Consider the following 20,462-nt stretch of genomic DNA (forward strand, 5'->3'; position numbering starts at 1 on the left):
AGAGCTAGAGAGAATTCTGAATCTTCATGGGCTAATGTTTGATCTCAATATAGTAGGAATTCATCTAACGAAACAGATAAACTAATTTGGGAATAGGGGAAGGAAGGTGAGTATATTGTAAACTCCTGTATGCTTTTCTTTGACAGGACAAGGTTTGCTAGAACTAAACCATGTGCTACAGACACTTGGAAATCAATTTGTCCTCTAAAAACAAAAATGACATTTATGGCTAGCTCTAAATGAAGGCCTCTGCATTGGAGTTTTTCCTCATCAGGAGACATTTTTGAGTCATCAATATGACTATTTCCTTTTTTGTGAACAACATTCTAAAACTATCTCCCATATTATCATACATTGCCCTGTGGTTTGGAAAATTTTGAAATAAATTGCAGCTTAGAGAGGCTTGAACTGGGTAATGCTTTACGCCCTAGATGACCTTCAATGTTAATGGCGAGGCCTTCTGCAAGATAATCACTACAAGTTTGAAAGATCTATTTGGGGTGGTTTTCTGTTTAGCATTGTTTGGACTCTTTAGAGTACTAGTAACAATTTGGTGTTCGAGGAAAAGCAACCTATTGAGGAGGATGCCATATGGCATTTGTTCTATTTTTGTTGTAAGATAGATCAGAAATCTAAATGTTTATTTTGTTAAATAAATACTGACCTATATAGAAAACATGAATGCATCTCGTCTTAGTCTGTTAAGTTTTGATTCTACTTGGATTTTGTGGTTGATGTTCTAGTAGTAGGATTGAGTTTTTCTTTTGTTTTCATGTTCTTAGTCTTTGGCTTTGGCTACAATCTAAGTAGCTAAAGCCCTGTTTCTTTGTTCATGTTTCCTTTTATTTATATATTCTTGATTTTATAAAAATAAATAAAATAAAAAATTATCTTGTTCTACAAAAAAAATAAAAAATTGTGTTATGTTTACAGATGTTTGAAACAACTAAATACTGTTAATGTATTTTTAAGATATAAAATGATTATTGATGACAACAAGATATATACTAATTACAATATTTTAACATATATGTTCTATACATGTTAAACGATTCATAATTTATTAACCTTAAGTTTTTTTATTAGATTTATTCTTAAGTTCAAAAAAGAAAAAAATAAAATAAAATAACAACACACACACACATATATATATATAAAGAAATTCTTGATATAATCAATAATATGGGCAAAAATGGTTTTAAAATTAAGATACGAAAATAATAGTATCTTTGGTATGTTTGTAATTTTATTTTTAAAAACAATTGTAGTATCATTAAAATCCAATCAAGCAGTTTGATCTCGATCATAAAATCTATTAACTTGACTCTTTACCTAGCTCGAGTTTCAAATTAAACCATGAGGGAGCTGATTCAAAGTAAATCATTCAATTTAATAGGTCCAAATACAACTTGGATGACCGGTAAAAATTCTTCGTCGGTGATTTAGTCAGTAAATTAATTACCGATGGAATATGTGTCTTACGCCGACGGAAAAAGTCCATCGGTAAAACTGTTAAATCTTGTAGTGAACTGAGATCCCTTCTCCAATCCCCTTTAACCAGAACCAAAGTCTGTGTGGTTCAGATAAACTGAGATCCCTTCACTGATCCCCTTAAACCAAAACCATAATCCTTTGCAGTTAGGCTAAACTGAGATCCCTTCGTTGATCCCCTTTAACCATAACCAAAGTCTCTTCATGGCTAGGCTAAACTGAGATCCCTTCATCGATCCCCTTTAACCAAAGCCAAAATCCTGTGTGGTTAGTATAAACTGAGATCCCTTCGCCGATCCCCTTTAACCAGAACCATAATCCTTTGCAGTTAGGCTAAATTGAGATCCCTTTGCCGATCCCCTTTAACCATAACCAAAGTCTCTTCGTGGCTAGGCTAAACTGAGATCCCTTCGCCGATCCCCTTTAATCAGAGCCAAAATCCTTTACAGTTAGGCTAAACTGAGATTCCTTCACCGATCCCCTTTAACCATAACCAAAATCTCTTCATGGCTAAGCTAAACTGAGATCCCTTCGCTGATCTTCTTTAAGCAAAGCCAAAATCTTTGTGGTTGGGCTAAACTGAGATCCCTTCACCGATCTCCTTCAACCGGAACCAAAATCTGTGTGGTTGGGCTCAACTGAGATCCCTTCGCCGATCCCCTTTAACCAGAACCAAAATCCTTTGCAATTAGGCTAAACTGAAATCCCTTTTAACCATAACCAAAGTCTTTTCGTGGCTAGGCTAAACTGAGATCCCTTCGCCAATCCCCTTTTATCAGAGCCAAAATCTTTGTGGTTAGGCTGAACTGAGATCCCTTCGTCAATCCCCTTCAACTGGAACCAAAATCTCTTCATGGCTAGGCTAAACTGAGATCCCTTCGCCCATCCCCTTTAACTAGAGCCAAAATCTTTGTGTAGCTAGGTCAACCTAAAATCCCATTTGGCGACTCCCTTTAACCAAAACTAAAATCTTCAGGTTGTGGTTAACCTGAGATTCCTTCCGGTAATCTCCTTTAACCAAAAAATATGTTCCTTCTTCAAGATCATAGGGTTCGAATTAAAGTCTCTTCTTCGTCGATCTTCTTATTTCTTTGAGATTTCCTTAATGTTAGGGTTTATCTCATCTTCCTCTCGTTCCAAGGTCAAAACCATGATTCTTCATTGTTCTTCAAATCAATAATTCTTTCTTCGTCCCCAATCTTGCTGGACTACATTGAGGATTTTTCCTGCGACAAACCAAAAATATATGCAATGCTTCGACATTAGATGACATGCATGCATCCTTACCTGATTTGAAATATAGGTCCCCCCTCTTCAATGTTCCATCCTCACCGAGTGCCTTTGTTTGTTATTCAAAGCTTTCTTTATTCTTTCAATGCACTGACTTGTTCGTGTGCTAGCCTCCCACTCAAATGTAAGTGTAGTGCCAATCTTGGGCTGTCCACAACGATTATTGCTCTCGTTGCTTCTAAAGCTTGACCATGCTCCCATGTGTGATGTAGCTTGATTCCATGAATGAGCTTATCTCCTAGATTCTTTTGAGAATTGTTCTTTGATTGAATATGTGTGCCAATGCCCATTAAAATTGTCAATCAGTCATGAACTTGCCTCTAGTTGAAACAGTACCCTTCAAGAACATGTTATCATCAGCCTTCTTGGAAATCATGCAGTCATCCAGACATGCATCTCGTAGCTTGTAGTACAAAGGCTCATGGTTGTATGCTCAATGTTCTTCTCAATAGATTCCCTTCAACTGTTCTAATCAGATTGTGAAAATAAATGTCTCGGCTTAATCAATGATGCTGCTTTTATCACTTATACTCATGTGATAAAGTGCTCATTTGGCTTCAAAACAAATTGTCCCACAATCAATCTTCAAGGTGGGTGCCTTTCCGACATTCATTCAATGCAGTTGTGTGATAACATCTGTCGATAACCATGTTTCAAAGGATGACAATATGAGATTGTCCTTCAAGTGCGACATTGTTCCACAATCAGTCTTGGTGGTGTGCATCTTTTCGCCATTCAATTACATTCATTCATGTATCCTCATCGATCACTAGCCATGTTTCAAAAGATGATGACATGAAAGTGTCTTTCAAGTACATCCTTGTTTCTCCATTGTCGATAGGGTTCACTAAAGCATGGACTATTTTGGAATGACATTACCCCCAGTATGATCTGAATGTGCTCGTTCATTGATTATCTTTCTTTGGACACCATTGTCTTCAATTCACTGATTCATCATTTAATCATCTTTCATTGCCCCGTAGCTGATCTGAATATTGCTTGTTTTTCCTTTTTTAGGGTCCACTGTATTGCCCTCAGCTACTCAACTTTTCAAGGAGTGTCAAGGAATTTAATGTCATTTCTATCAAGGATTTCGGAGACTCAATCGATGTTCTTCTATGTTTGATAATGTTCCTTGTTTTGAAATCAACTCTTATATTTGAAAGATCATGTCTATTCAAAGTCTAGTTTGTTAAAATGAAATTAGAGATGTCCTTTTTTGAAAAGACCTTTTGAAAATCAAGCTTTTTTTATTTTTTATCAAAGACCCAACACACGTTATTTGAAATACACGGTCCTTTGATTGTCATGTATTTTGAAAATAGAAATTGACCTAATATAGGATTAAAATGGCTTTTTCCATGGTTTTTTGTATCAATTTGAATCCTTGATATTGGGTATATCATTTGATGGTTTATGATGAGGTGACCCCTTTTTTTTGTGAATTTCAAAAAAACAAGATGTTCAAGTCAAAACTCAGGCTTTATCAAGGAAAGTTGTTTCTCTTCTTATCACTTATTTTATCAGCATGCATAATAACCAATAGCTTAATTCATGAAGTCACGACCCTTATGGAAAAGCTCTTCAAGTTTTGAGAGCGCCATTTATTGGTTCAAATTGCTTGCTTGATTAAAAAGGGCTTTTAAAAGCACGTAATGCAGGCTATAATTCATGGCTATGAAAGAAAGGAATTTCACAAACTCAAAAGGTGTTTGAGGGTTTCAAAGACCCAGGATCAACATCAACTATTCATCAACTCGTTTTCTATTGTTGTCTTTGTAGAGGAAACAACATATAACCTTGTCAACCTCAAAAATCAGACTTTTCTTAACATAAGTCATAATGCAAATCCACCTTTCCTTGAGGACTAACCAACCTCAATCATCTTATAACATCATAGGCTTTATAATGGATACCAAAAGTCACGTTTATATCTTAGTCTTTTTTTTTTCTGGTATTGATTTTTGTTGTTCCTTTCTCTGATTGAAATTTCTTTTGCTCTTCATAGACTTGATAGATGTTCTCCTTCCTTTCTTTCTCATAGCCTTCCTCAATCATATGATATTTTACAGGTGCATGGAATGTTGTCACAGATGGATCCTGCGCTTGTCACATACTGTGACAAGATTCCTGCTCAAGGGGGTCCTGTACAAATACCAGATGATTTAGGGGGATCTATTTTCCCTTCAACCCCAGTTGTGCAGCTTGGAACAGTTACTAGAACAAGTGTCAGGCTACGCAATGTCCAGCCTGATGTTAATCTGGATCAAAGCTACGAGGCCTTGAAAAGGCAGAAGAAAAATGCTGATGCTACCCATGCTGGTATGTTCATTGGTAATGCTATATACTTTGTCCTTCTGATATTGCTGTTTGTTTTTTATGTCTTGAAACATATCAAGTTGCAAGACACATTTTACATGTTGAATTTTGGTGCGGACACTGATGTAATAGATCAGTAGCAAGTAAAACTAATCTCAGCCACCCACTTCTTGTATAATAGACATGACCTGTTTGTAGTTCATGTTTTCAAATTTCCTTTCCTTGTTAGAAAAACCTCTCGTAAATATTAACAACTAAATCCTGAAGCCAGAAATCTGAATTTTTATTCAATATATGAATTTTATCTCACAGCCCGTATTCCAAACTAGCATTCTCTTCAGCTTGTGCCCTTTATCTGAAGTTTATAGCTCCTAATTGTCCTAGATTTGTTATATTTAATGTTATTCTTTGACTGAACTCCTTAATTTTGATAAAGTTTAGAGTTTAGGTTTTTTGTTTTTCTGTTCTTCTTGTTATTCTTCTCTCTCGGAGGAATGCCTTATATAGGCATATATATGGCGGTTTACAGCTGTAATTAATTTCAGTTCTACAAGGAATCTATTTCCTGTTCTGAAAGGAATACATTAATGTGTATCCTTTCATAACTCTTATGGAATATCTGCTAGGACTCTTATTCTCTAATTAAGCTAATTACATGTTAACACTTCCCCTCAAGTTGGTGCAAAGATATCTTCTAAGCCTAACTTGTCTAGAAACTTGTGAAGAGCTACCGCAGGGACTGCATGGGTTAGAATATCTGCTAGCTGCTCACTTGATCGAACGAAAGGGATGTCCACTAACTTCAGAAGTAACTTTTCCTTGATGAAGTGTCGATCTACCTCAATGTGTTTAGTTCGATCATGCTGGACCGGATTATTAGCTATCTCTCGTGCTGCCTGATTGTCACAGTATAGTAACATAGGTTCCTTTGGTTCAAAACCTACTTCAGTGAGTAGAGTTCTAAGCCATAACAGTTCACATATTCCATGTACCATCCCTCTATATTCTGCCTCTGCTGAGGACCTCGCTGTCACGTTTTGTTTTTTGCTTCGCCATGTGACAAGGTTTCCTGCAACGAATGTAAAATAGCCAGAGGTGGATCTCCTGTCAGTGAGATTTCCTGCCCAATCTGCATCAGTAAATCCCTTCACTTCCATATGCCCATATCTTTTAAATGTCAGTCCTTTTCCTGGAGCCCCCTTTAGGTAACTCAGAATCCTCATTACGGCTGCCATATGGTCTTCACTTGGAGCATGCATAAATTGGCTTACCACACTAACAGCATAAGCAATGTCGGGGCGTGTGTGAGACAAATAAATTAATCTCCCTACCAATCGCTGATATCTTTCCTTGTTTGTTGGTACCTGATCTGGGTAAATGGCCAAGTGATGATTCTGAACAATAGGAGACTCTACTGGTTTGCATTCTAGCATACCAGTTTCGGATAATAAATCCAGTATATACTTTCGTTGTGACAGGTATATACCATTTTTGGTCCTTGCAACTTCAATCCCCAAAAAATATTTCAGTCCTCCTAAATCTTTCATTTCGAATTCAGTGGACAAACATTCTTGTAGCCTTTTTATTTCATCTGCGTCATCACCAGTTACAATCATATCATCCACGTAAATAATGAGCAGTGTAACTCTCTCATTCTTACGTTTGATGAATAAAGTGTGATCAGAGTTACCTTGGTGATAACCAATTCGTTTCATAGCTTCTGTGAACCTTCCAAACCATGCTCTTGGCGATTGTTTCAAGCCATACAATGCTTTTCGTAATCTACACACCTTTTCGCTATATTGTGGACAGTTAAACCCAGGTGGAAGCTGCATATAAACTTCTTCTTCCAAATCCCCATGGAGGAATGCGTTCTTCACATCAAATTGCTTCAAGGGCCAACCGAAATTTGCTGCTAAAGATAATAAGACTCTAATGGTATTCATCTTTGCAACTGGGGCAAAAGTTTCCTAATAATCGATGCCGAATGATTGCGTGTATCCCTTTGCTACTAGCCTTGCTTTGTACCGATCAATTGTCCCATCTGCTCTGTGTTTGAGGTTGAATATCCATTTGCACCCTACTGGTTTTTTTTTTTGAAGGGAGTGATACAATGCTCCATGTACCGTTTCTTTGTAGTGCATCCATTTCAGCCTCCATTGCTGCTGCCCATTTCGGGTTCTTTAAGGCTTCCTCAACATTTGTAGGTATTTTTATATTCTCCATCTCATTCACAAAGGCTTGATGTTGTAGTGGCAGTCTATGTGTAGAGACATACTGTGTGATGGCATATCTTGCTTTGCCATTTGGAGAGTACCTGTCGGGTGGTTTCCCACGGTTCTGTCTAGGAGGCAGATAATAATTTGGAGTAGATAATGGCATGGAAGAGGAAGGGCTTGTAGTGTTACTTACCTCATGAATATCCGGCCGATCTTGGACATGGATTTGTGGAGAGGAAGGGGCTGCTTCAATCTGCTTGTTTTGCTGTTCTGAAGTGTTTTTATCCTTTGCACTCCTAATTGTTTGAGAACTGGACTCCCCTGACTCCATTCCTTCCCCTAAACTAGATCCTTCTTCTTTCCCTGAACCAGCGTCTTCCCCTGGATCAGACACTTGTGAACTTGATTTTCCTTGTGGGCTAGTCTGTTCAGATAGTTGGGGAAGATCAATCCAGTTATAGGCATCTTGTTGCAGCTGCTCCCCCTGAGGACTAGAGGTGGATTGATCTAGACCGAAAAAGTACTCTGTTTCAAAGAAAGTGACATCCATGCTGACATACATGTGGTGAGTTAAAGGATGGTAACAACGGTAGCCTTTTTGGTGAGGATTGAAGCCAAAAAACACGCAGCGTACTGCACATGGATCCAGTTTTGTGCGCTGAGATTTCTGTAGGTGGACATAGGCCACACACCCAAAAATCCGAGGTTCTAGATATAGAAAGGATGGAATCTGAACATGTTGAGTTAGAGTTTGTAGAGGAGTTCTGAAGGAGAGGACTTGTGATGGCATTCGGTTCATGAGGTACACTGCATAGGTCACGGCTTCCACCCAATATTGTTGAGGTATATGGGCACCGATAAGAAGAGCTCTAGTTGTTTCAAGGATATGCCTGTTTTTGCGTTCTGCCACACCATTTTGTTGTGGAGTACCTGGACATGTAGTTTCGTGGAGAATACCATTTTCTTGAAAGAATTTCAAGAGCTCAGAGTTAAGGTATTCTCCGCCATTGTCTGATCGAAGAACTTTCACGGGGAGGGAGAACTGAGTGCGAACCATGTGATAAAAATATGGGAGTATATTGCACACATCACTCTTATGCCGCATGGTATATAACCAAGTCATTCTGGTGCAGTCATCGACAAATATAATAAACCACCGAATTCCAGATTGAGTAGTAATTGGGGCAGGTCCCCAAACATCAGAGTGAATTAATTCAAATGGCTTTGTGCTTTTATTCAGGCTTAACGGATACGAAGTACGGTGGCTTTTGGCTAAGATGCAAACATTACATTTAAGGGAAGAACTAGGATCCGAAATGTCATTAAATAGGGATGGAAATAATTTTTTTAAGTAGCCGAAGGATGCGTGACCCAGTCGATGATGCCACAACCAAATATCCTTGTAGTCATGAACCTTGCGACTCTGAACTTGATGGACGTGACCTGACGCAACATCATCCACATAGTAAAGCCCCTTCCTCTTAGTACCACGTCCAATGATCGCTTGAGTCCGAATATCCTGAAGTAAGCAAAAAGTGGGGAACATTAAGACAATGCAATCCAATTCTTCTGTAATTTGACTAACTGACAATAAGTGATTTGAAAGTGCAGGAACAAGTAGACAATTATGTAATGAAAGGTTAGGAGTGAGAGCAATTGATCCTGCTCCAATAACTGGGGTAGACTCCCCATTAGCTGTCAGGACTTTTTCCTTAGTTGGGGAAGTCATGTACTGAAATAATGATTTATTGTAAGTCATATGGTCTGTGGCACCCGAGTCAATGATCCAACCTGTATCTTGAATTGTGGATGTAGAAAACATCAGTCCAGTGTTTTCTGAGGTTGGAAGCGAGTCAGCTGTATTGGCTAGAGTGAGTATTTCACTCGGTTTAATATGGTCTCTTTGACCTGTTGCCATAGCAGTAACACTAGAAGGGATCTCCACCGTATTAGCTAATTTTGCTTGGCCTGGACGTTTATTGTTGCGTGCTTTACTCTGCTTCCGTTTCTCTAAGAACCATTCGGGATAGCCATGAATTTCAAAACAGGTGTCTCTGGTATGGCGACTTCCATTACAATGACTGCAGCGCAATTTATCCTTTTCTGCTTCCTCAACAGCTCTGAGGGTGCGAAAGTTAGAGGAGGCAGTGGATTTGGAAATCATTGCCATGAAAGTACCTTCACCCGTGTTCTTTGTGCCAAGCATGGTGACTTGGCGTTGAGCCTCTCGTCGAACAGTATTGAAGCACTCTTCAATACCTGGAACAGATTTCATGCGAAGAAGATCACTGCGTACTGGGTCGAATACCTCATCTAGTCCCGCAAGAAAGTCATAAATCCGATCTTTTTGGATTTCTTCTTGTCTGGTTCTAAGGTCTGCAGTACACATCATCTTAATTGGTCGTCTTTTATCAATTTCTTGCCAGACGCTGTTAAGTTCTGCGTAGTATAAGTTAACTGGACGTCCATTCTGTTTAGTTCTCGTTGCCTTGCAGCGTAACTCATAAAATTGAGACTCATCAGCCCCATCATAGAAGGTTTGAGTTACACTGTCCCAGATTTCCTTGGCTGATGAAAGGTGTATAAATAAGCCGATGAGATGAGGCTCCATGGTTTTCAGCAGCCATCCTCGCACCACTGCATCTTCAATGCACCATCTTGAGTAACCAAGATTTCCTTCTTCCATTCTAGCATTCTGTCCATTTAAGTAGCCAAGTTTATTCAATCCAGCAGCATGAAGCTCAATCATTCGTGACCAGATTTTGAAGTTTGTCTCATTTAATTTGAATCCAAAGGGTAAGTGGTTTAGGTTGGGTGATTCAACAGAGACTGGAGAATGGTTTATAGGAATTATAGAGGTATTTGTATCATCCATGGTTGGTCCCTTGTTTCAAGACCAATTCTGGATGGGGGCTGTAAAAAAAAAGAGAAGAATAAGAATATTAATTATGCTCTAATACCATGATAAAGTTTAGAGTTTAGGTTTTTTGTTTTTCTGTTCTTCTTGTTATTCTTCTCTCTCGGAGGAATGCCTTATATAGGCATATATATGGCGGTTTACAGCTGTAATTAATTTCAGTTCTACAAGGAATCTATTTCCTGTTCTGAAAGGAATACATTAATGTGTATCCTTTCATAACTCTTATGGAATATCTGCTAGGACTTTTATTCTCTAATTAAGCTAATTACATGTTAACAAATTTGCCATATGATCGCTCTTCGGACACAACTCTCTGATCATTTTATACTTTCATGAAAAACAGCTTCAACAGCAGAAGATAAATCACGGCATCAGGATTCAGTACAGGCAAAGCCGCCAGAGGAAGCCGGGGCAGATGATATGAATCCAGACAGACCCGAGCCCTCTTCAGCCGATGACAGTCGACATGAAACTTCAGGAGGAGAAGCTTCTGGTCATACCGAAGGGAGTGGATCCCAAGATGTTACAATGTCAGAAGCCGAAGTCTCAAGCCACGTGGATCACATCAAGCGGCTTTTCGTGGAGCGCACTGAAAATTATGGCATTCCACTGCTTGAAAGGCTCTACACTCGAATAATGAAGGGAATCTTCGAAACCAAGGACAAAGGAGTCGAAGATGATGTCCCCAGATACTCAATTTTGAGGTTTTTGGTGAAATTTGCAGCGAACACTGCAAACTTCTGAACTCGATACCTTTTTCCCTTAAAACAGAGGATAAAAGAAAAATGAAAAATGAACCCAAAAAAAGAAATCTTGCTGGTAGCAGATGTAAAGTCGGGATTTTCTTGTCAATGCAAAAAAATTAGAGTGAAAGCAGTTTCTCTCTCTCTCTCTCTCCCAGAGTACAGTTTCCATAAGCTTATATGACCTCACAGGCTGTCAAGCTCCATGGTATTATTATGGCTGGTGGGAAATCCAATGTGGCATTCTTTTACAGGGAGGACTACGTGGGATCTTTTCTGAAGCAGACACACCAAGAATTGAGTTTGAATTTCAGCAAAAGCATCGCTGGTATAAATTAGTCTCCTTCTGATTGACAATATTCTTGAATATTTTTTCATAGTTTCCAAGATGTTTGTTTAATATCTTCAACTTCAAACTACTCAGAGAGGCAGAAGAAGAAAGGGTATTCAAGCTATTATTTTATTTAATTAAAAAACCAAGTATTTTTTCGTAGATTCAAAATTATGATATTAAGTCTTAAAATTATTTATTTTATTGTCAACAATTAAAACTATATATATATATATATATATATATATATATTAAAAATAAACATGCTGCTAAAATAGGAGACAAGTTTAAAAATAGAAAATGCGGCGACTCAAAAAAACAAGAAAAATACTCTTCAAAATTGTCTCAATATCTTTGTCACGCTTGTTGTTACCTATTTTTGGGTTCTCATACAAAAAATAAGAAAATACAAAAAAAAATATTCAAAAGAAATTAAAAAAAAAATTAAAAGCAAATAACAGGAGTGAGAAAGGATGTTGGAACGCCCATAAAATGACTAGGAATTAGTTGAGGAGGTTCAGAAATACAAGAATTGAAATTTAACGTTATATTTTCTACTGATGAGAAAATACAAGAATTGAAATTAAACGTTATATTTTCTACTGATGAGAGTCCTAATGACAAAGAAAATTCAAGTTAAGAAAGAAAAGTTCAAAATAAGATGTTTATAGACTCAATTAAATTTTATTTAAGGTTTAATTGAATTTATGAAGGGTTTAATTGCAATAAAATTAATTTTTTAAGTCAATTTAGGCTTTTATTTAAAGTAATTAAAGTTATGAGGTCCAATTACAATTTTGAAGAGTTGATCTGGTTAAATCAGGTGCTTAAGTGCATAATTATTGAAGTTTGAGTGCCAATTAGGGATTTAATTGAAACAATCCGAAAATAAGGACCAAAACAGAATTTCATCTCTGTGCATCACCTTCGCCCCTTTCGTTTCCACTTCCAGGTATGCGTTTTTCATCTCTGTGCATGCGATTTCCTTTTGCATTTTTACTATTCAAGTGAATTATAATTCACTTGAACAGTCAGCACTCACGCGTGCATCCTAAAACCGGCGGGGTCATTGGCTGGGTCCAGCCCCGCCACATAGGCCGGGCTGGGCCCGGTCAAAACAAATCAAAAAATTATTTCAAAAATTCTGTGATGTTCTGCAATTTTTTACTGCATTTTAATTACTACCGGTTTGTATTTTTATACTGTAAAGATACAAATTTGATATTAAAATACCTGGTTTTCGACAAAATCATAAAAAATATAATTTTTTTGTTTTCATGCATACGACCTAGTTTTTCAAAAAATAATTAAAAAAAAATTATATCATATTTTTATACAACAAAGATTCAAAAATTTGTATTAACATACATTTTGGTTTTAATAACCAGTTTATTAAAGTCAGGAGCACTAGGCCAATATTTCAAAAATATCAAAAAAACTTATTTTGTTTTCCTTTAATATCTAGGGTTATGATCTTATACGTAAGACGTATTTCAGATATTAAAATTCTTTTGTTGATGTTAGAACAGTTAGGTCATACCCGATAAGATAAGGATCTCTTTACGGAAGATGATTTTTTTTTTCTTAAACCATAGATGGACTAATAACTAGAAAACACGACAAGACCTTAGATTTTATCAGACAATTAAACAATGCAGCTTACCTTAGGTAAGGCGTATTTGGGGTGCTAATACCTTCCCTTTATGCAACCAGTCCCCGTACTCGATCTCTAAGGTCAGTTAGGGTTCCTAGTGACCAAAATATTAGGTGGCGACTCTCATTCTATTTTTCCACTAATAAAAGACAAGAATCCCTTGTCTCCCCACATGCCACATTTTTAGATAATACCAAATTTGAAGGTGGATGTTTTTTCGCCGCGACGCCGCACACATGCGACAACGCTTAGCAATCTGATCTTCAATGTCCCGCGTGGCACCTTCTTGGTCTTGTAAAATACCTGGTACATATAAAATAATAAAAATCTTTTTTTTCCCAGCATTAGAAAAATCATCCTATTTTTTATCCATTACATGAATCGGAAAGGATAGGAAGACATAATTGTTAATTTTTTCTTTGATATTATGCTCATATAGAAATAATAAAACAAAAATCAAAAAGTATGATTTGATATAAAAAACAAAACTCAAGGTGTATTCAGTAATAAGAAATTACTCTGATTTTATAAGAAAAAAAGAAAAAGAAAATGTGTTTAAAGACCATTTTTTATAATTGAAAAAAAAAGGAAAAAAAATTATCTATCACAAAAATTTATCATAAGAACATCTAAAAGAATATTTTCCATTCATTTTTCTCTATCCAGAAAACATGCTTCTCTCATCTTCCATGTTTGTTGTGGAAGATTTATCTTGTCTTTTCTTTCACAAAGCAGCTCATCGATCTTTTGCACACATGCAATAATTATTATTTTGTTGTACATTGTCACGTGGTGTTAAAGGTTGTTGAAATTATTATCTAGTTGTTTGGTTTAGGATCTCTATAAAATCCGGGTATAGTGGTCTTATCAAAAATTCAAAGGTAAAAAATTAGTTGTGACTAAGAAAAATATTAACACCTCTAGTACACCCTAGTTACTTAAGGCAAGCTGCTTTATGGTTTGATGTGGTTTAGATATTTTGATGGTTTTCTGATCGGTGATCTATCTATGGTTTAGGATTTGAGATTTACTTATATGAATAAATCCAGTGTTTTAAGAATTTATTATGGACTTGTGTGCTCAAATAAATTCTTAGAAAAAAAAAAAAAGGTTCTTTGTAATTTGTATATATATTACAGTAAAAAATACTCTCAATTAAAATTGGTGAATATTTAGGACAACTCCAAGAATTTTTTGGTCAGCTCCTAACATTTTAAAATATCAACCTCACTTGTAGGTCCAACCTTCTATGCCAGGATTTTTAACTATTAATTATAATGAATTTAAAAAAGGGTGATTGATTGAAATATTGGTTAAATTCTCATGGATTTAATAAATTGATTATTAAATCCTAAAATGCATGCCAAAACACTTTTTTTGTTGTTGTTGTTTTTGTATGGAAATACTAAACAATATGATTTTGTTGTTATATTTTTTTAGAGATTTGACAGTATGCAACACATAAATAACATTTTTTATTTGTAGTTTTCTTGAAAATAATAATAAAAAGAGAGGTTTAAAAGGAAATTAAAAGAAAAATACATCCTAAAAACCAAAAAAAAAAAAACTAAACAAAACCAAAGCAAAAGTTGATTTTTTTTATATTATTATTATATGTTTTTGTTTTTTTTATTATTTCGGTCTTCAGGTAGACTCAACCGGGTTGAAACAATCAGGCTAACTTGATTAGGGTTGACCCAGCCGAATCAACTTAGAAGCAAATCGAAGAAAAGAAAACAAAAACCAAAAAGATCAAAAGTGAAAAAAAACACAAAAAAACTCAAAATCTTTTCAATAAAAAATGGATAAAATATAAAAGATTAAACAAAACAGATGAATGTTCTTCTTCTTCTCACAAAACATGGTTCTCAATCTAGAGTAGACTTCGAGTAAAGGAGGGGATGTTTCTGTTCGTAATCCTCTATAGATCAAGAATCAAAGGTTCATTTTTTTAATGATCAATAAAATTGCATGATTTTGCTACAAAAGGGTTTCAGTTTAAAACCAAAACTCTAAAATTTAAATCAATTAAAACTTGTTATTGATGTTAGAAACACCTAGATTACTTATCAAAGATGATGGACAAACCTACCTGAACCAGAAACTAAACCAATTAAGCCTTGAAACTAGCGCCAAAGACAAGATTCAATGGATGAATCTACTTTAAGCCTAGAAACAGGTTGCCCAAAAACCATAGATGTGAAATGTACCTAGAAAAGCCTATCTTGGCCTCTAATATGTGTCCTTTTTATCCCTACAACCCCTACTATTGGTAAGGAACATGATTATGGTAAAGAAAAAACAACAAAACAATATAAAAAACTCAGAAAAAGTGCATTGATTTACAATCCTAAAAGCTACCAACTCAAAACAACAATCAATTTTTAGTAGAATGTGCTTCAAAATCTAGCCACTTTCATTTTAAATGGTCAGACCAACTACCTAAAATAAGGGGCTATCTTTTCATTAACAGAAAGTGTTCCTGCCTCTTTGCTGCCACCTTTAGCATCCCTTAAGCCAAGATTTTATGCAATGAAATGGCAGGAAAAAAAGAAATCAAGAGCATATTAAGGCATTCAAGACTTAGTATTAAACACAAAAGAATGATCCAACAAGCCTCATGGACTCCACCTTTAAAGTTTGAATGTATACACCTTTTTAGCTTAAAAATCTAAATCTGGATTAGTTCTTGGTGTTGTCTGTCTTTCTTCTTATTTCCAGATCTCCCTAGACAAGTGTTAAAGCTTCAAAAGCTTTTTGAATAAGACCCTTGCCCCTTAGCCTAAGTTTTTTTCTTCTTCTCTCTTCTTCTTTTCTTTCTATTTGTTTCTCTCTATTTTCTCTTATGTTTTTTCCTTTCCCTTTTGTTCTACGACCTCTTCTTTTATAGGCATATTTGCATACGCACCTGGATTGTATAAAATATTTGGTAGAAGTTCTAGTGAGAATTTCGATCAACATTAATTCTTGTGAAAGATATTGAATCTTTGACAAGATTTAAGCCATTTTGTATTTAGAAGTTTCAAAAAATAAAAATCATAACAACTGAACTTAAAGACATTATTAGGGTTTGGATTTGATTAATATATGCATAAAAACTTTAAAGTAACCAATATTATTTTAAGTTAAAGGTCAAATAGAGTCAAAGAAAGTAGACCTTAATTCAAATTTCAATCCAATCATGGCTCTTGCAAGTTACAATTTTTTTTTTTATTTTTGTACAAATATTTTCATTTGTAATCTTGATAACTTACAACAGTCCTAATTTTGAAAGAAATATTTCACTTTAGTACCTTGTCATTTTATATTTTAATCATTAATAATTATCCTAAGGGAAAAGCACAAAAAATGAAGTCACTCTTAAATAGTGTTTGATATTATAATAGCAGTTTCTTTTTAAAGTGTTTTTTCATTTAGAAATGCTTCAAAAATATATATATTTTTTTTTTTAAAATTTATTTTTAATATCAATATATCAAAATGATCTAGAGACATTTAAAAAAACTAATTTAAAGAAAAACAATTTAAAATTTTTAAAAAACATTTTTTTTTATCATAAAAATAAACGATGTCTTAAAGAGAATTACAAAAGGCAACCCACTTACATATATAAGAGATGAAGTGAGAACATAAACATGAAGGGAAAATTTTAAAGAAATTTAACAATCATCACCGATAAGTAGTATTTATAAAGTACATTTTTTTTTGTAAAAATAAAAAGGGTTGGAACTAATGCAATTAGGTCTATGAAGAAAAGTATATTTCTTGATGTACGTTTACAAGTATTACAAACATACAACCTAGCTAAGTACAGTGTGACCTATAATTCACTATTAAAAAAATTTTGTTTGTCAATAACTTTTATGAAAATTACATTATGTTTTCATTATCCTTAAAATATTTTACGCTAGATCACATGTTTCACTTTAAGGTTGTTTGATTAGAGAACTTAAATTCAATTGATGTAGATCCAAGAATACCTATAAATGATATATCATTGTAGTTTGTAGCTTATAAACAATGTTACATTAAAACAAGGGCAGCGAAATGATTGATAGGTTGAGGGCCAACACCCCCGTGGTATGATAAATAGATATTATTAAAAATTACTGATATCCCTAGAATGACCGGGATTTATTATAAATACACATTATTTAACTCTAATTTGACATGTAATGAAATAAAATTCATGATTCTTGCGAATATAGATGCAATATTGCAGAACAACATTGAATTTGTGTATTTTTCTTGTATAATATCCATCATTATTGTTGCAGGTTTCAAAAAAAATATCAAATAAAAAAATAAATAGATGTTGATTCTTGTTTGAACAAATGTGTATTTAGTTTCTGTTGATATATATCCGAACTTGGCTACAATGGATATTCCCCAATTTTACCAAAAATAGTAGCATCAATGTATTTTAGTATGGATGCAGGGTAGCTAATCGGTATAGCTACAATTTTTAGCACCAAGAAAGAAGAACAACGTCGTAAATGAGGGGATAAACAAGTACTGAACAATCGTATTTATTTCTAACATAGCAATAATGACTACAGTAACAGAAAGGCAACGAGACATCCTTCCCTATACCAAAACATGCACAAGCAATTTTTTCTTACATTCATAGCAACCTGGATTTAGATGCAACAAAATCCTAGTTCGTCCAAGACCAAAGACTAGGAAATGGGTGCTCATCACTGGACTCTAACTTCTCTTGCTGCTCCACATAATAGTGACCACTATCAGTACTCGGTGGCGCCGGTAGATAAGGATCATATGGAGACGGTGGTGACTGCTGCATATTGTTCCATTGATAATAGGATTCATGATCATATCCTTCATAATTTGTTGGCCGTGATGAGGTCTGTTCCTGCTGCTGTTGCCCATCGACAAAAATGGTCGAACTTCCGGCTTCGAAATCATTTCTCGATGAATATTGTTTCCTCATACTCTCCATCTCTTCTTGCACGCTTGGTTTCCCCTTGTGCTTAATCTTGCAAAGCCTCCAGTCCTAACAAAATGGAAGTAGTACAAATGAAACAAACATAAGAAGATGCATATAATTAATTAAGACTAATTAACTTAGAACTGAGCACGCAAAAATATTAAAAACCAGTACCGTGGTTCTTGATTCAAGGCTGTATTCATGCATAATCCAGTTAGTCTTGACGGCATTATTGCGATTTCTTTCATTGTCCTTGAACCTATGGAATGTTAAAGGCCTCTTGTTCCCAACAAGAAGTTGATCATCGTTATTAGCATGTATTTTCTTGACATGGCTCGTAGCTTTCCACCATCCTCGACCGAGTACTTCCCTCGAATAGTTTGTCTCCCTCGTACAATAGTAGTATCTCTCACCATTGCTTAAAGGAGCGGTTTGATTCCCTGCATGTAACAATTTTGTTATAGAGATCTGACTTAAGCTGTCAGATATCATAGTAAGGTAGAAAATACCATAAACTCAACATTGATACTGTAAATTTCAATGGATGGACAAGATCATGGAATATGATATTATCCCTCTAAACTTGAACCCTAGAAAATATATAGTATACGTGCAAAAAAGCTTGAAAAATTCATTTCCGCTATACCATTATTACAGAGAAAAGGGAAGAGAAATCACGAGCCCTACATGCAGTAGAACAAAGAAATACATAGTGCATATTACGCACATTCAAGATCCTGTGGTTCACGCTCGTAAACATTTGTTTCGAGAATGAAATGAAGTGGCATTTCTTGGCCAGAAGCTTTTCTGTCTAGGAATTGGACGAGCTCTTCATCTGTGGGATTGAACCTGAACCCATGCGGCACCATCTTCGAAGTATACAATGAAGTAGTTTCCCTTTCGTTTTAGAGAGCTAATTCTCTGAAAAATAGCCTCCAATGCTGCTTCCTTATATAGAGCAAAGGGACTAAAAGGTAGATATAGCAAAATACTCAAAGATGAAAACGCAAGCACAATTGATAATGAAACCAATAGAAATTATGCACCGTCCAAAAGGAGAAAAATGGTGTCAATGGCAATGACTTGAGAAAACTTTAATAATGACCTAAAAATTAGCCTAAAAAAAAACCGGTAGTTCTAACCAAAAAAAAAAAAAAAAACTGATTATATGACAACCGACTTGAATTGATGCCAGATAATATACAAGGGATCCAATCAGATCCAGTTATATCAAATCAAACTCAAAAGGTTACATCCCATACACCTTAAGCCACTATCATATTTAACAGATTTATTATCAGAAATTTATATCGGTATTTACACTAGTAATCTATCAGTATATATATTACTAACAGACTCACAAACAAAAACAATCCATCAAAAACTCTCATCAATAATTTATAAATTGTTGATGAGTCTATCGATAATAAATATATTGATGGATTTACAAATAGATAAGGCGTGCCAAAAAAATTTTACACCGGTGTTTTTATTTGTCTGTTAGTATCAGTAAATATAATATATCACCAACAAAATACCATCTATAATTTTGTATGAGTTAATAGTAGCAGTGGTATTTGCAGTAATTTTTTTCCAACTCTTTGTAATATACCGACGATCTAGTATCGTCAGTAACCTCATCAGTAATAGTGGCATTTGTAGTAATTCTTTTTCAACTGTCTAGAATATAAAGATAGAGTTGTGTTGTTGGTAACATCGTAAATAATATTTTTTAAAATAATAAAAAAATAAATTATTTATTACAAATTTAAATATTTGTATGTTCAAATACAATAAATTTAAAATAAAGATGGCACTAGAGGAGGAGGAGGAGGAGGTTGGTCGTCGCCGGGACCATGGGGCCAATTATCGCCGGGACCATGAGGCCAATTAGGAGGTGCTCATGAACCACCCATCTATGATCTCATCTCCATTACCAATTGATGGGGTTATTCATGATCAGTAGTAAGTCATTAACATTTATCATTAAGATGAGTCGTCCGAGTCAGTACTCATTGGTCGAACATTGTCGCGAACTCTGGAGTTTGAGTGCTTGGAATCGATTGCGAGCATCCAAACGGTTGAAGCATTACAGGTCATCCACAAGTTCTCAGTTGTAGTATTAGAGAGTTCACATGCATGACTTCTATTGAGTCCACCAGATAATCTTACCTCCAATCACAAATTTGGATCGAGATCCAAATAGGTCAAAGGATCATCCATGTGTCTACTCTCTTAACCGATAGTTATATGTATATTAGAAAGAAAAAATAAATTCATTAAATTAAAGGAAATACTAACTTAAGAAAAAAAGAGATTGAAAACCAACATACCACAAAGTGTTAAGCTCGACTATCCACAAGCTGCTGCACTTTTTTTTTTTTTTTTTTGCAATCATCACTTTGTACATGCGTTTTTAAAAAAAGCTTCATCGAGCTTGACTCATGTCTAAGAACCGTAGCCTGAAAGAGAAAAAAATGTTGCCAGCTAAATATATTTATAAAAAACAGCTAATAAAAAATGGATGTAATAAAAAAAATCTTTTCA

The 20,462-nt window shown here is 35.1% G+C and overlaps 3 protein-coding genes and 1 long non-coding RNA gene across 4 annotated transcripts in view; 1 reads left to right on the forward strand and 3 right to left on the reverse strand.

Annotated features, from left to right (window-relative positions):
* LOC118061158 (ATPase family AAA domain-containing protein At1g05910) overlaps window positions 1–20,462 on the reverse strand; it is a 76,550-nt gene that overhangs the window by 13,129 nt on the left and 42,959 nt on the right. The window lies entirely within an intron of this gene.
* On the forward strand, window positions 7,885–10,406 carry LOC140954855 (uncharacterized). The gene is made up of 2 exons (XR_012168431.1): window positions 7,885–9,693; window positions 9,815–10,406. It is a non-coding gene; the product is annotated as an uncharacterized lncRNA (long non-coding RNA).
* Window positions 8,730–10,449, reverse strand: LOC140954854 (uncharacterized). Its single transcript, XM_073405755.1, has 2 exons — window positions 9,111–10,449; window positions 8,730–8,838 (listed from the first exon to the last, which is right to left on the reverse strand). The coding sequence occupies exons 1-2, from the start codon at window positions 10,192–10,194 to the stop codon at window positions 8,801–8,803; spliced, it is 1,122 nt and encodes a 373-aa protein (XP_073261856.1). The 5' UTR covers window positions 10,195–10,449; the 3' UTR covers window positions 8,730–8,800.
* Window positions 17,625–18,836, reverse strand: LOC118040689 (NAC domain-containing protein 83-like). Its single transcript, XM_035047691.1, has 3 exons — window positions 18,643–18,836; window positions 18,090–18,355; window positions 17,625–17,981 (listed from the first exon to the last, which is right to left on the reverse strand). The coding sequence occupies exons 1-3, from the start codon at window positions 18,782–18,784 to the stop codon at window positions 17,625–17,627; spliced, it is 765 nt and encodes a 254-aa protein (XP_034903582.1). The 5' UTR covers window positions 18,785–18,836.

This window comes from Populus alba, chromosome 17 (assembly GCF_005239225.2).
Source record: "Populus alba chromosome 17, ASM523922v2, whole genome shotgun sequence".
Classification (NCBI taxonomy): domain Eukaryota; kingdom Viridiplantae; phylum Streptophyta; class Magnoliopsida; order Malpighiales; family Salicaceae; genus Populus; species Populus alba.

What these genes read in the sequence shown, in the direction of transcription:
- LOC140954854 (XM_073405755.1), bottom strand. Translation starts at nt 10,194, where the DNA reads ATGGATGATACAAATACCTCTATAATTCCTATAAACCATTCTCCAGTC. An exon ending in ATCCACAATTCAAGATACAG is followed by an intron (nt 8,839 to 9,110) that starts GTTGGATCATTG and finishes TGCTTACTTCAG; the next exon opens with GATATTCGGACTCAAGCGAT.
- LOC118040689 (XM_035047691.1), bottom strand. Translation starts at nt 18,784, where the DNA reads ATGGTGCCGCATGGGTTCAGGTTCAATCCCACAGATGAAGAGCTCGTC. An exon ending in TGAACCACAGGATCTTGAAT is followed by an intron (nt 18,356 to 18,642) that starts GTGCGTAATATG and finishes TGTTACATGCAG; the next exon opens with GGAATCAAACCGCTCCTTTA. An exon ending in GCCTTGAATCAAGAACCACG is followed by an intron (nt 17,982 to 18,089) that starts GTACTGGTTTTT and finishes CCATTTTGTTAG; the next exon opens with GACTGGAGGCTTTGCAAGAT.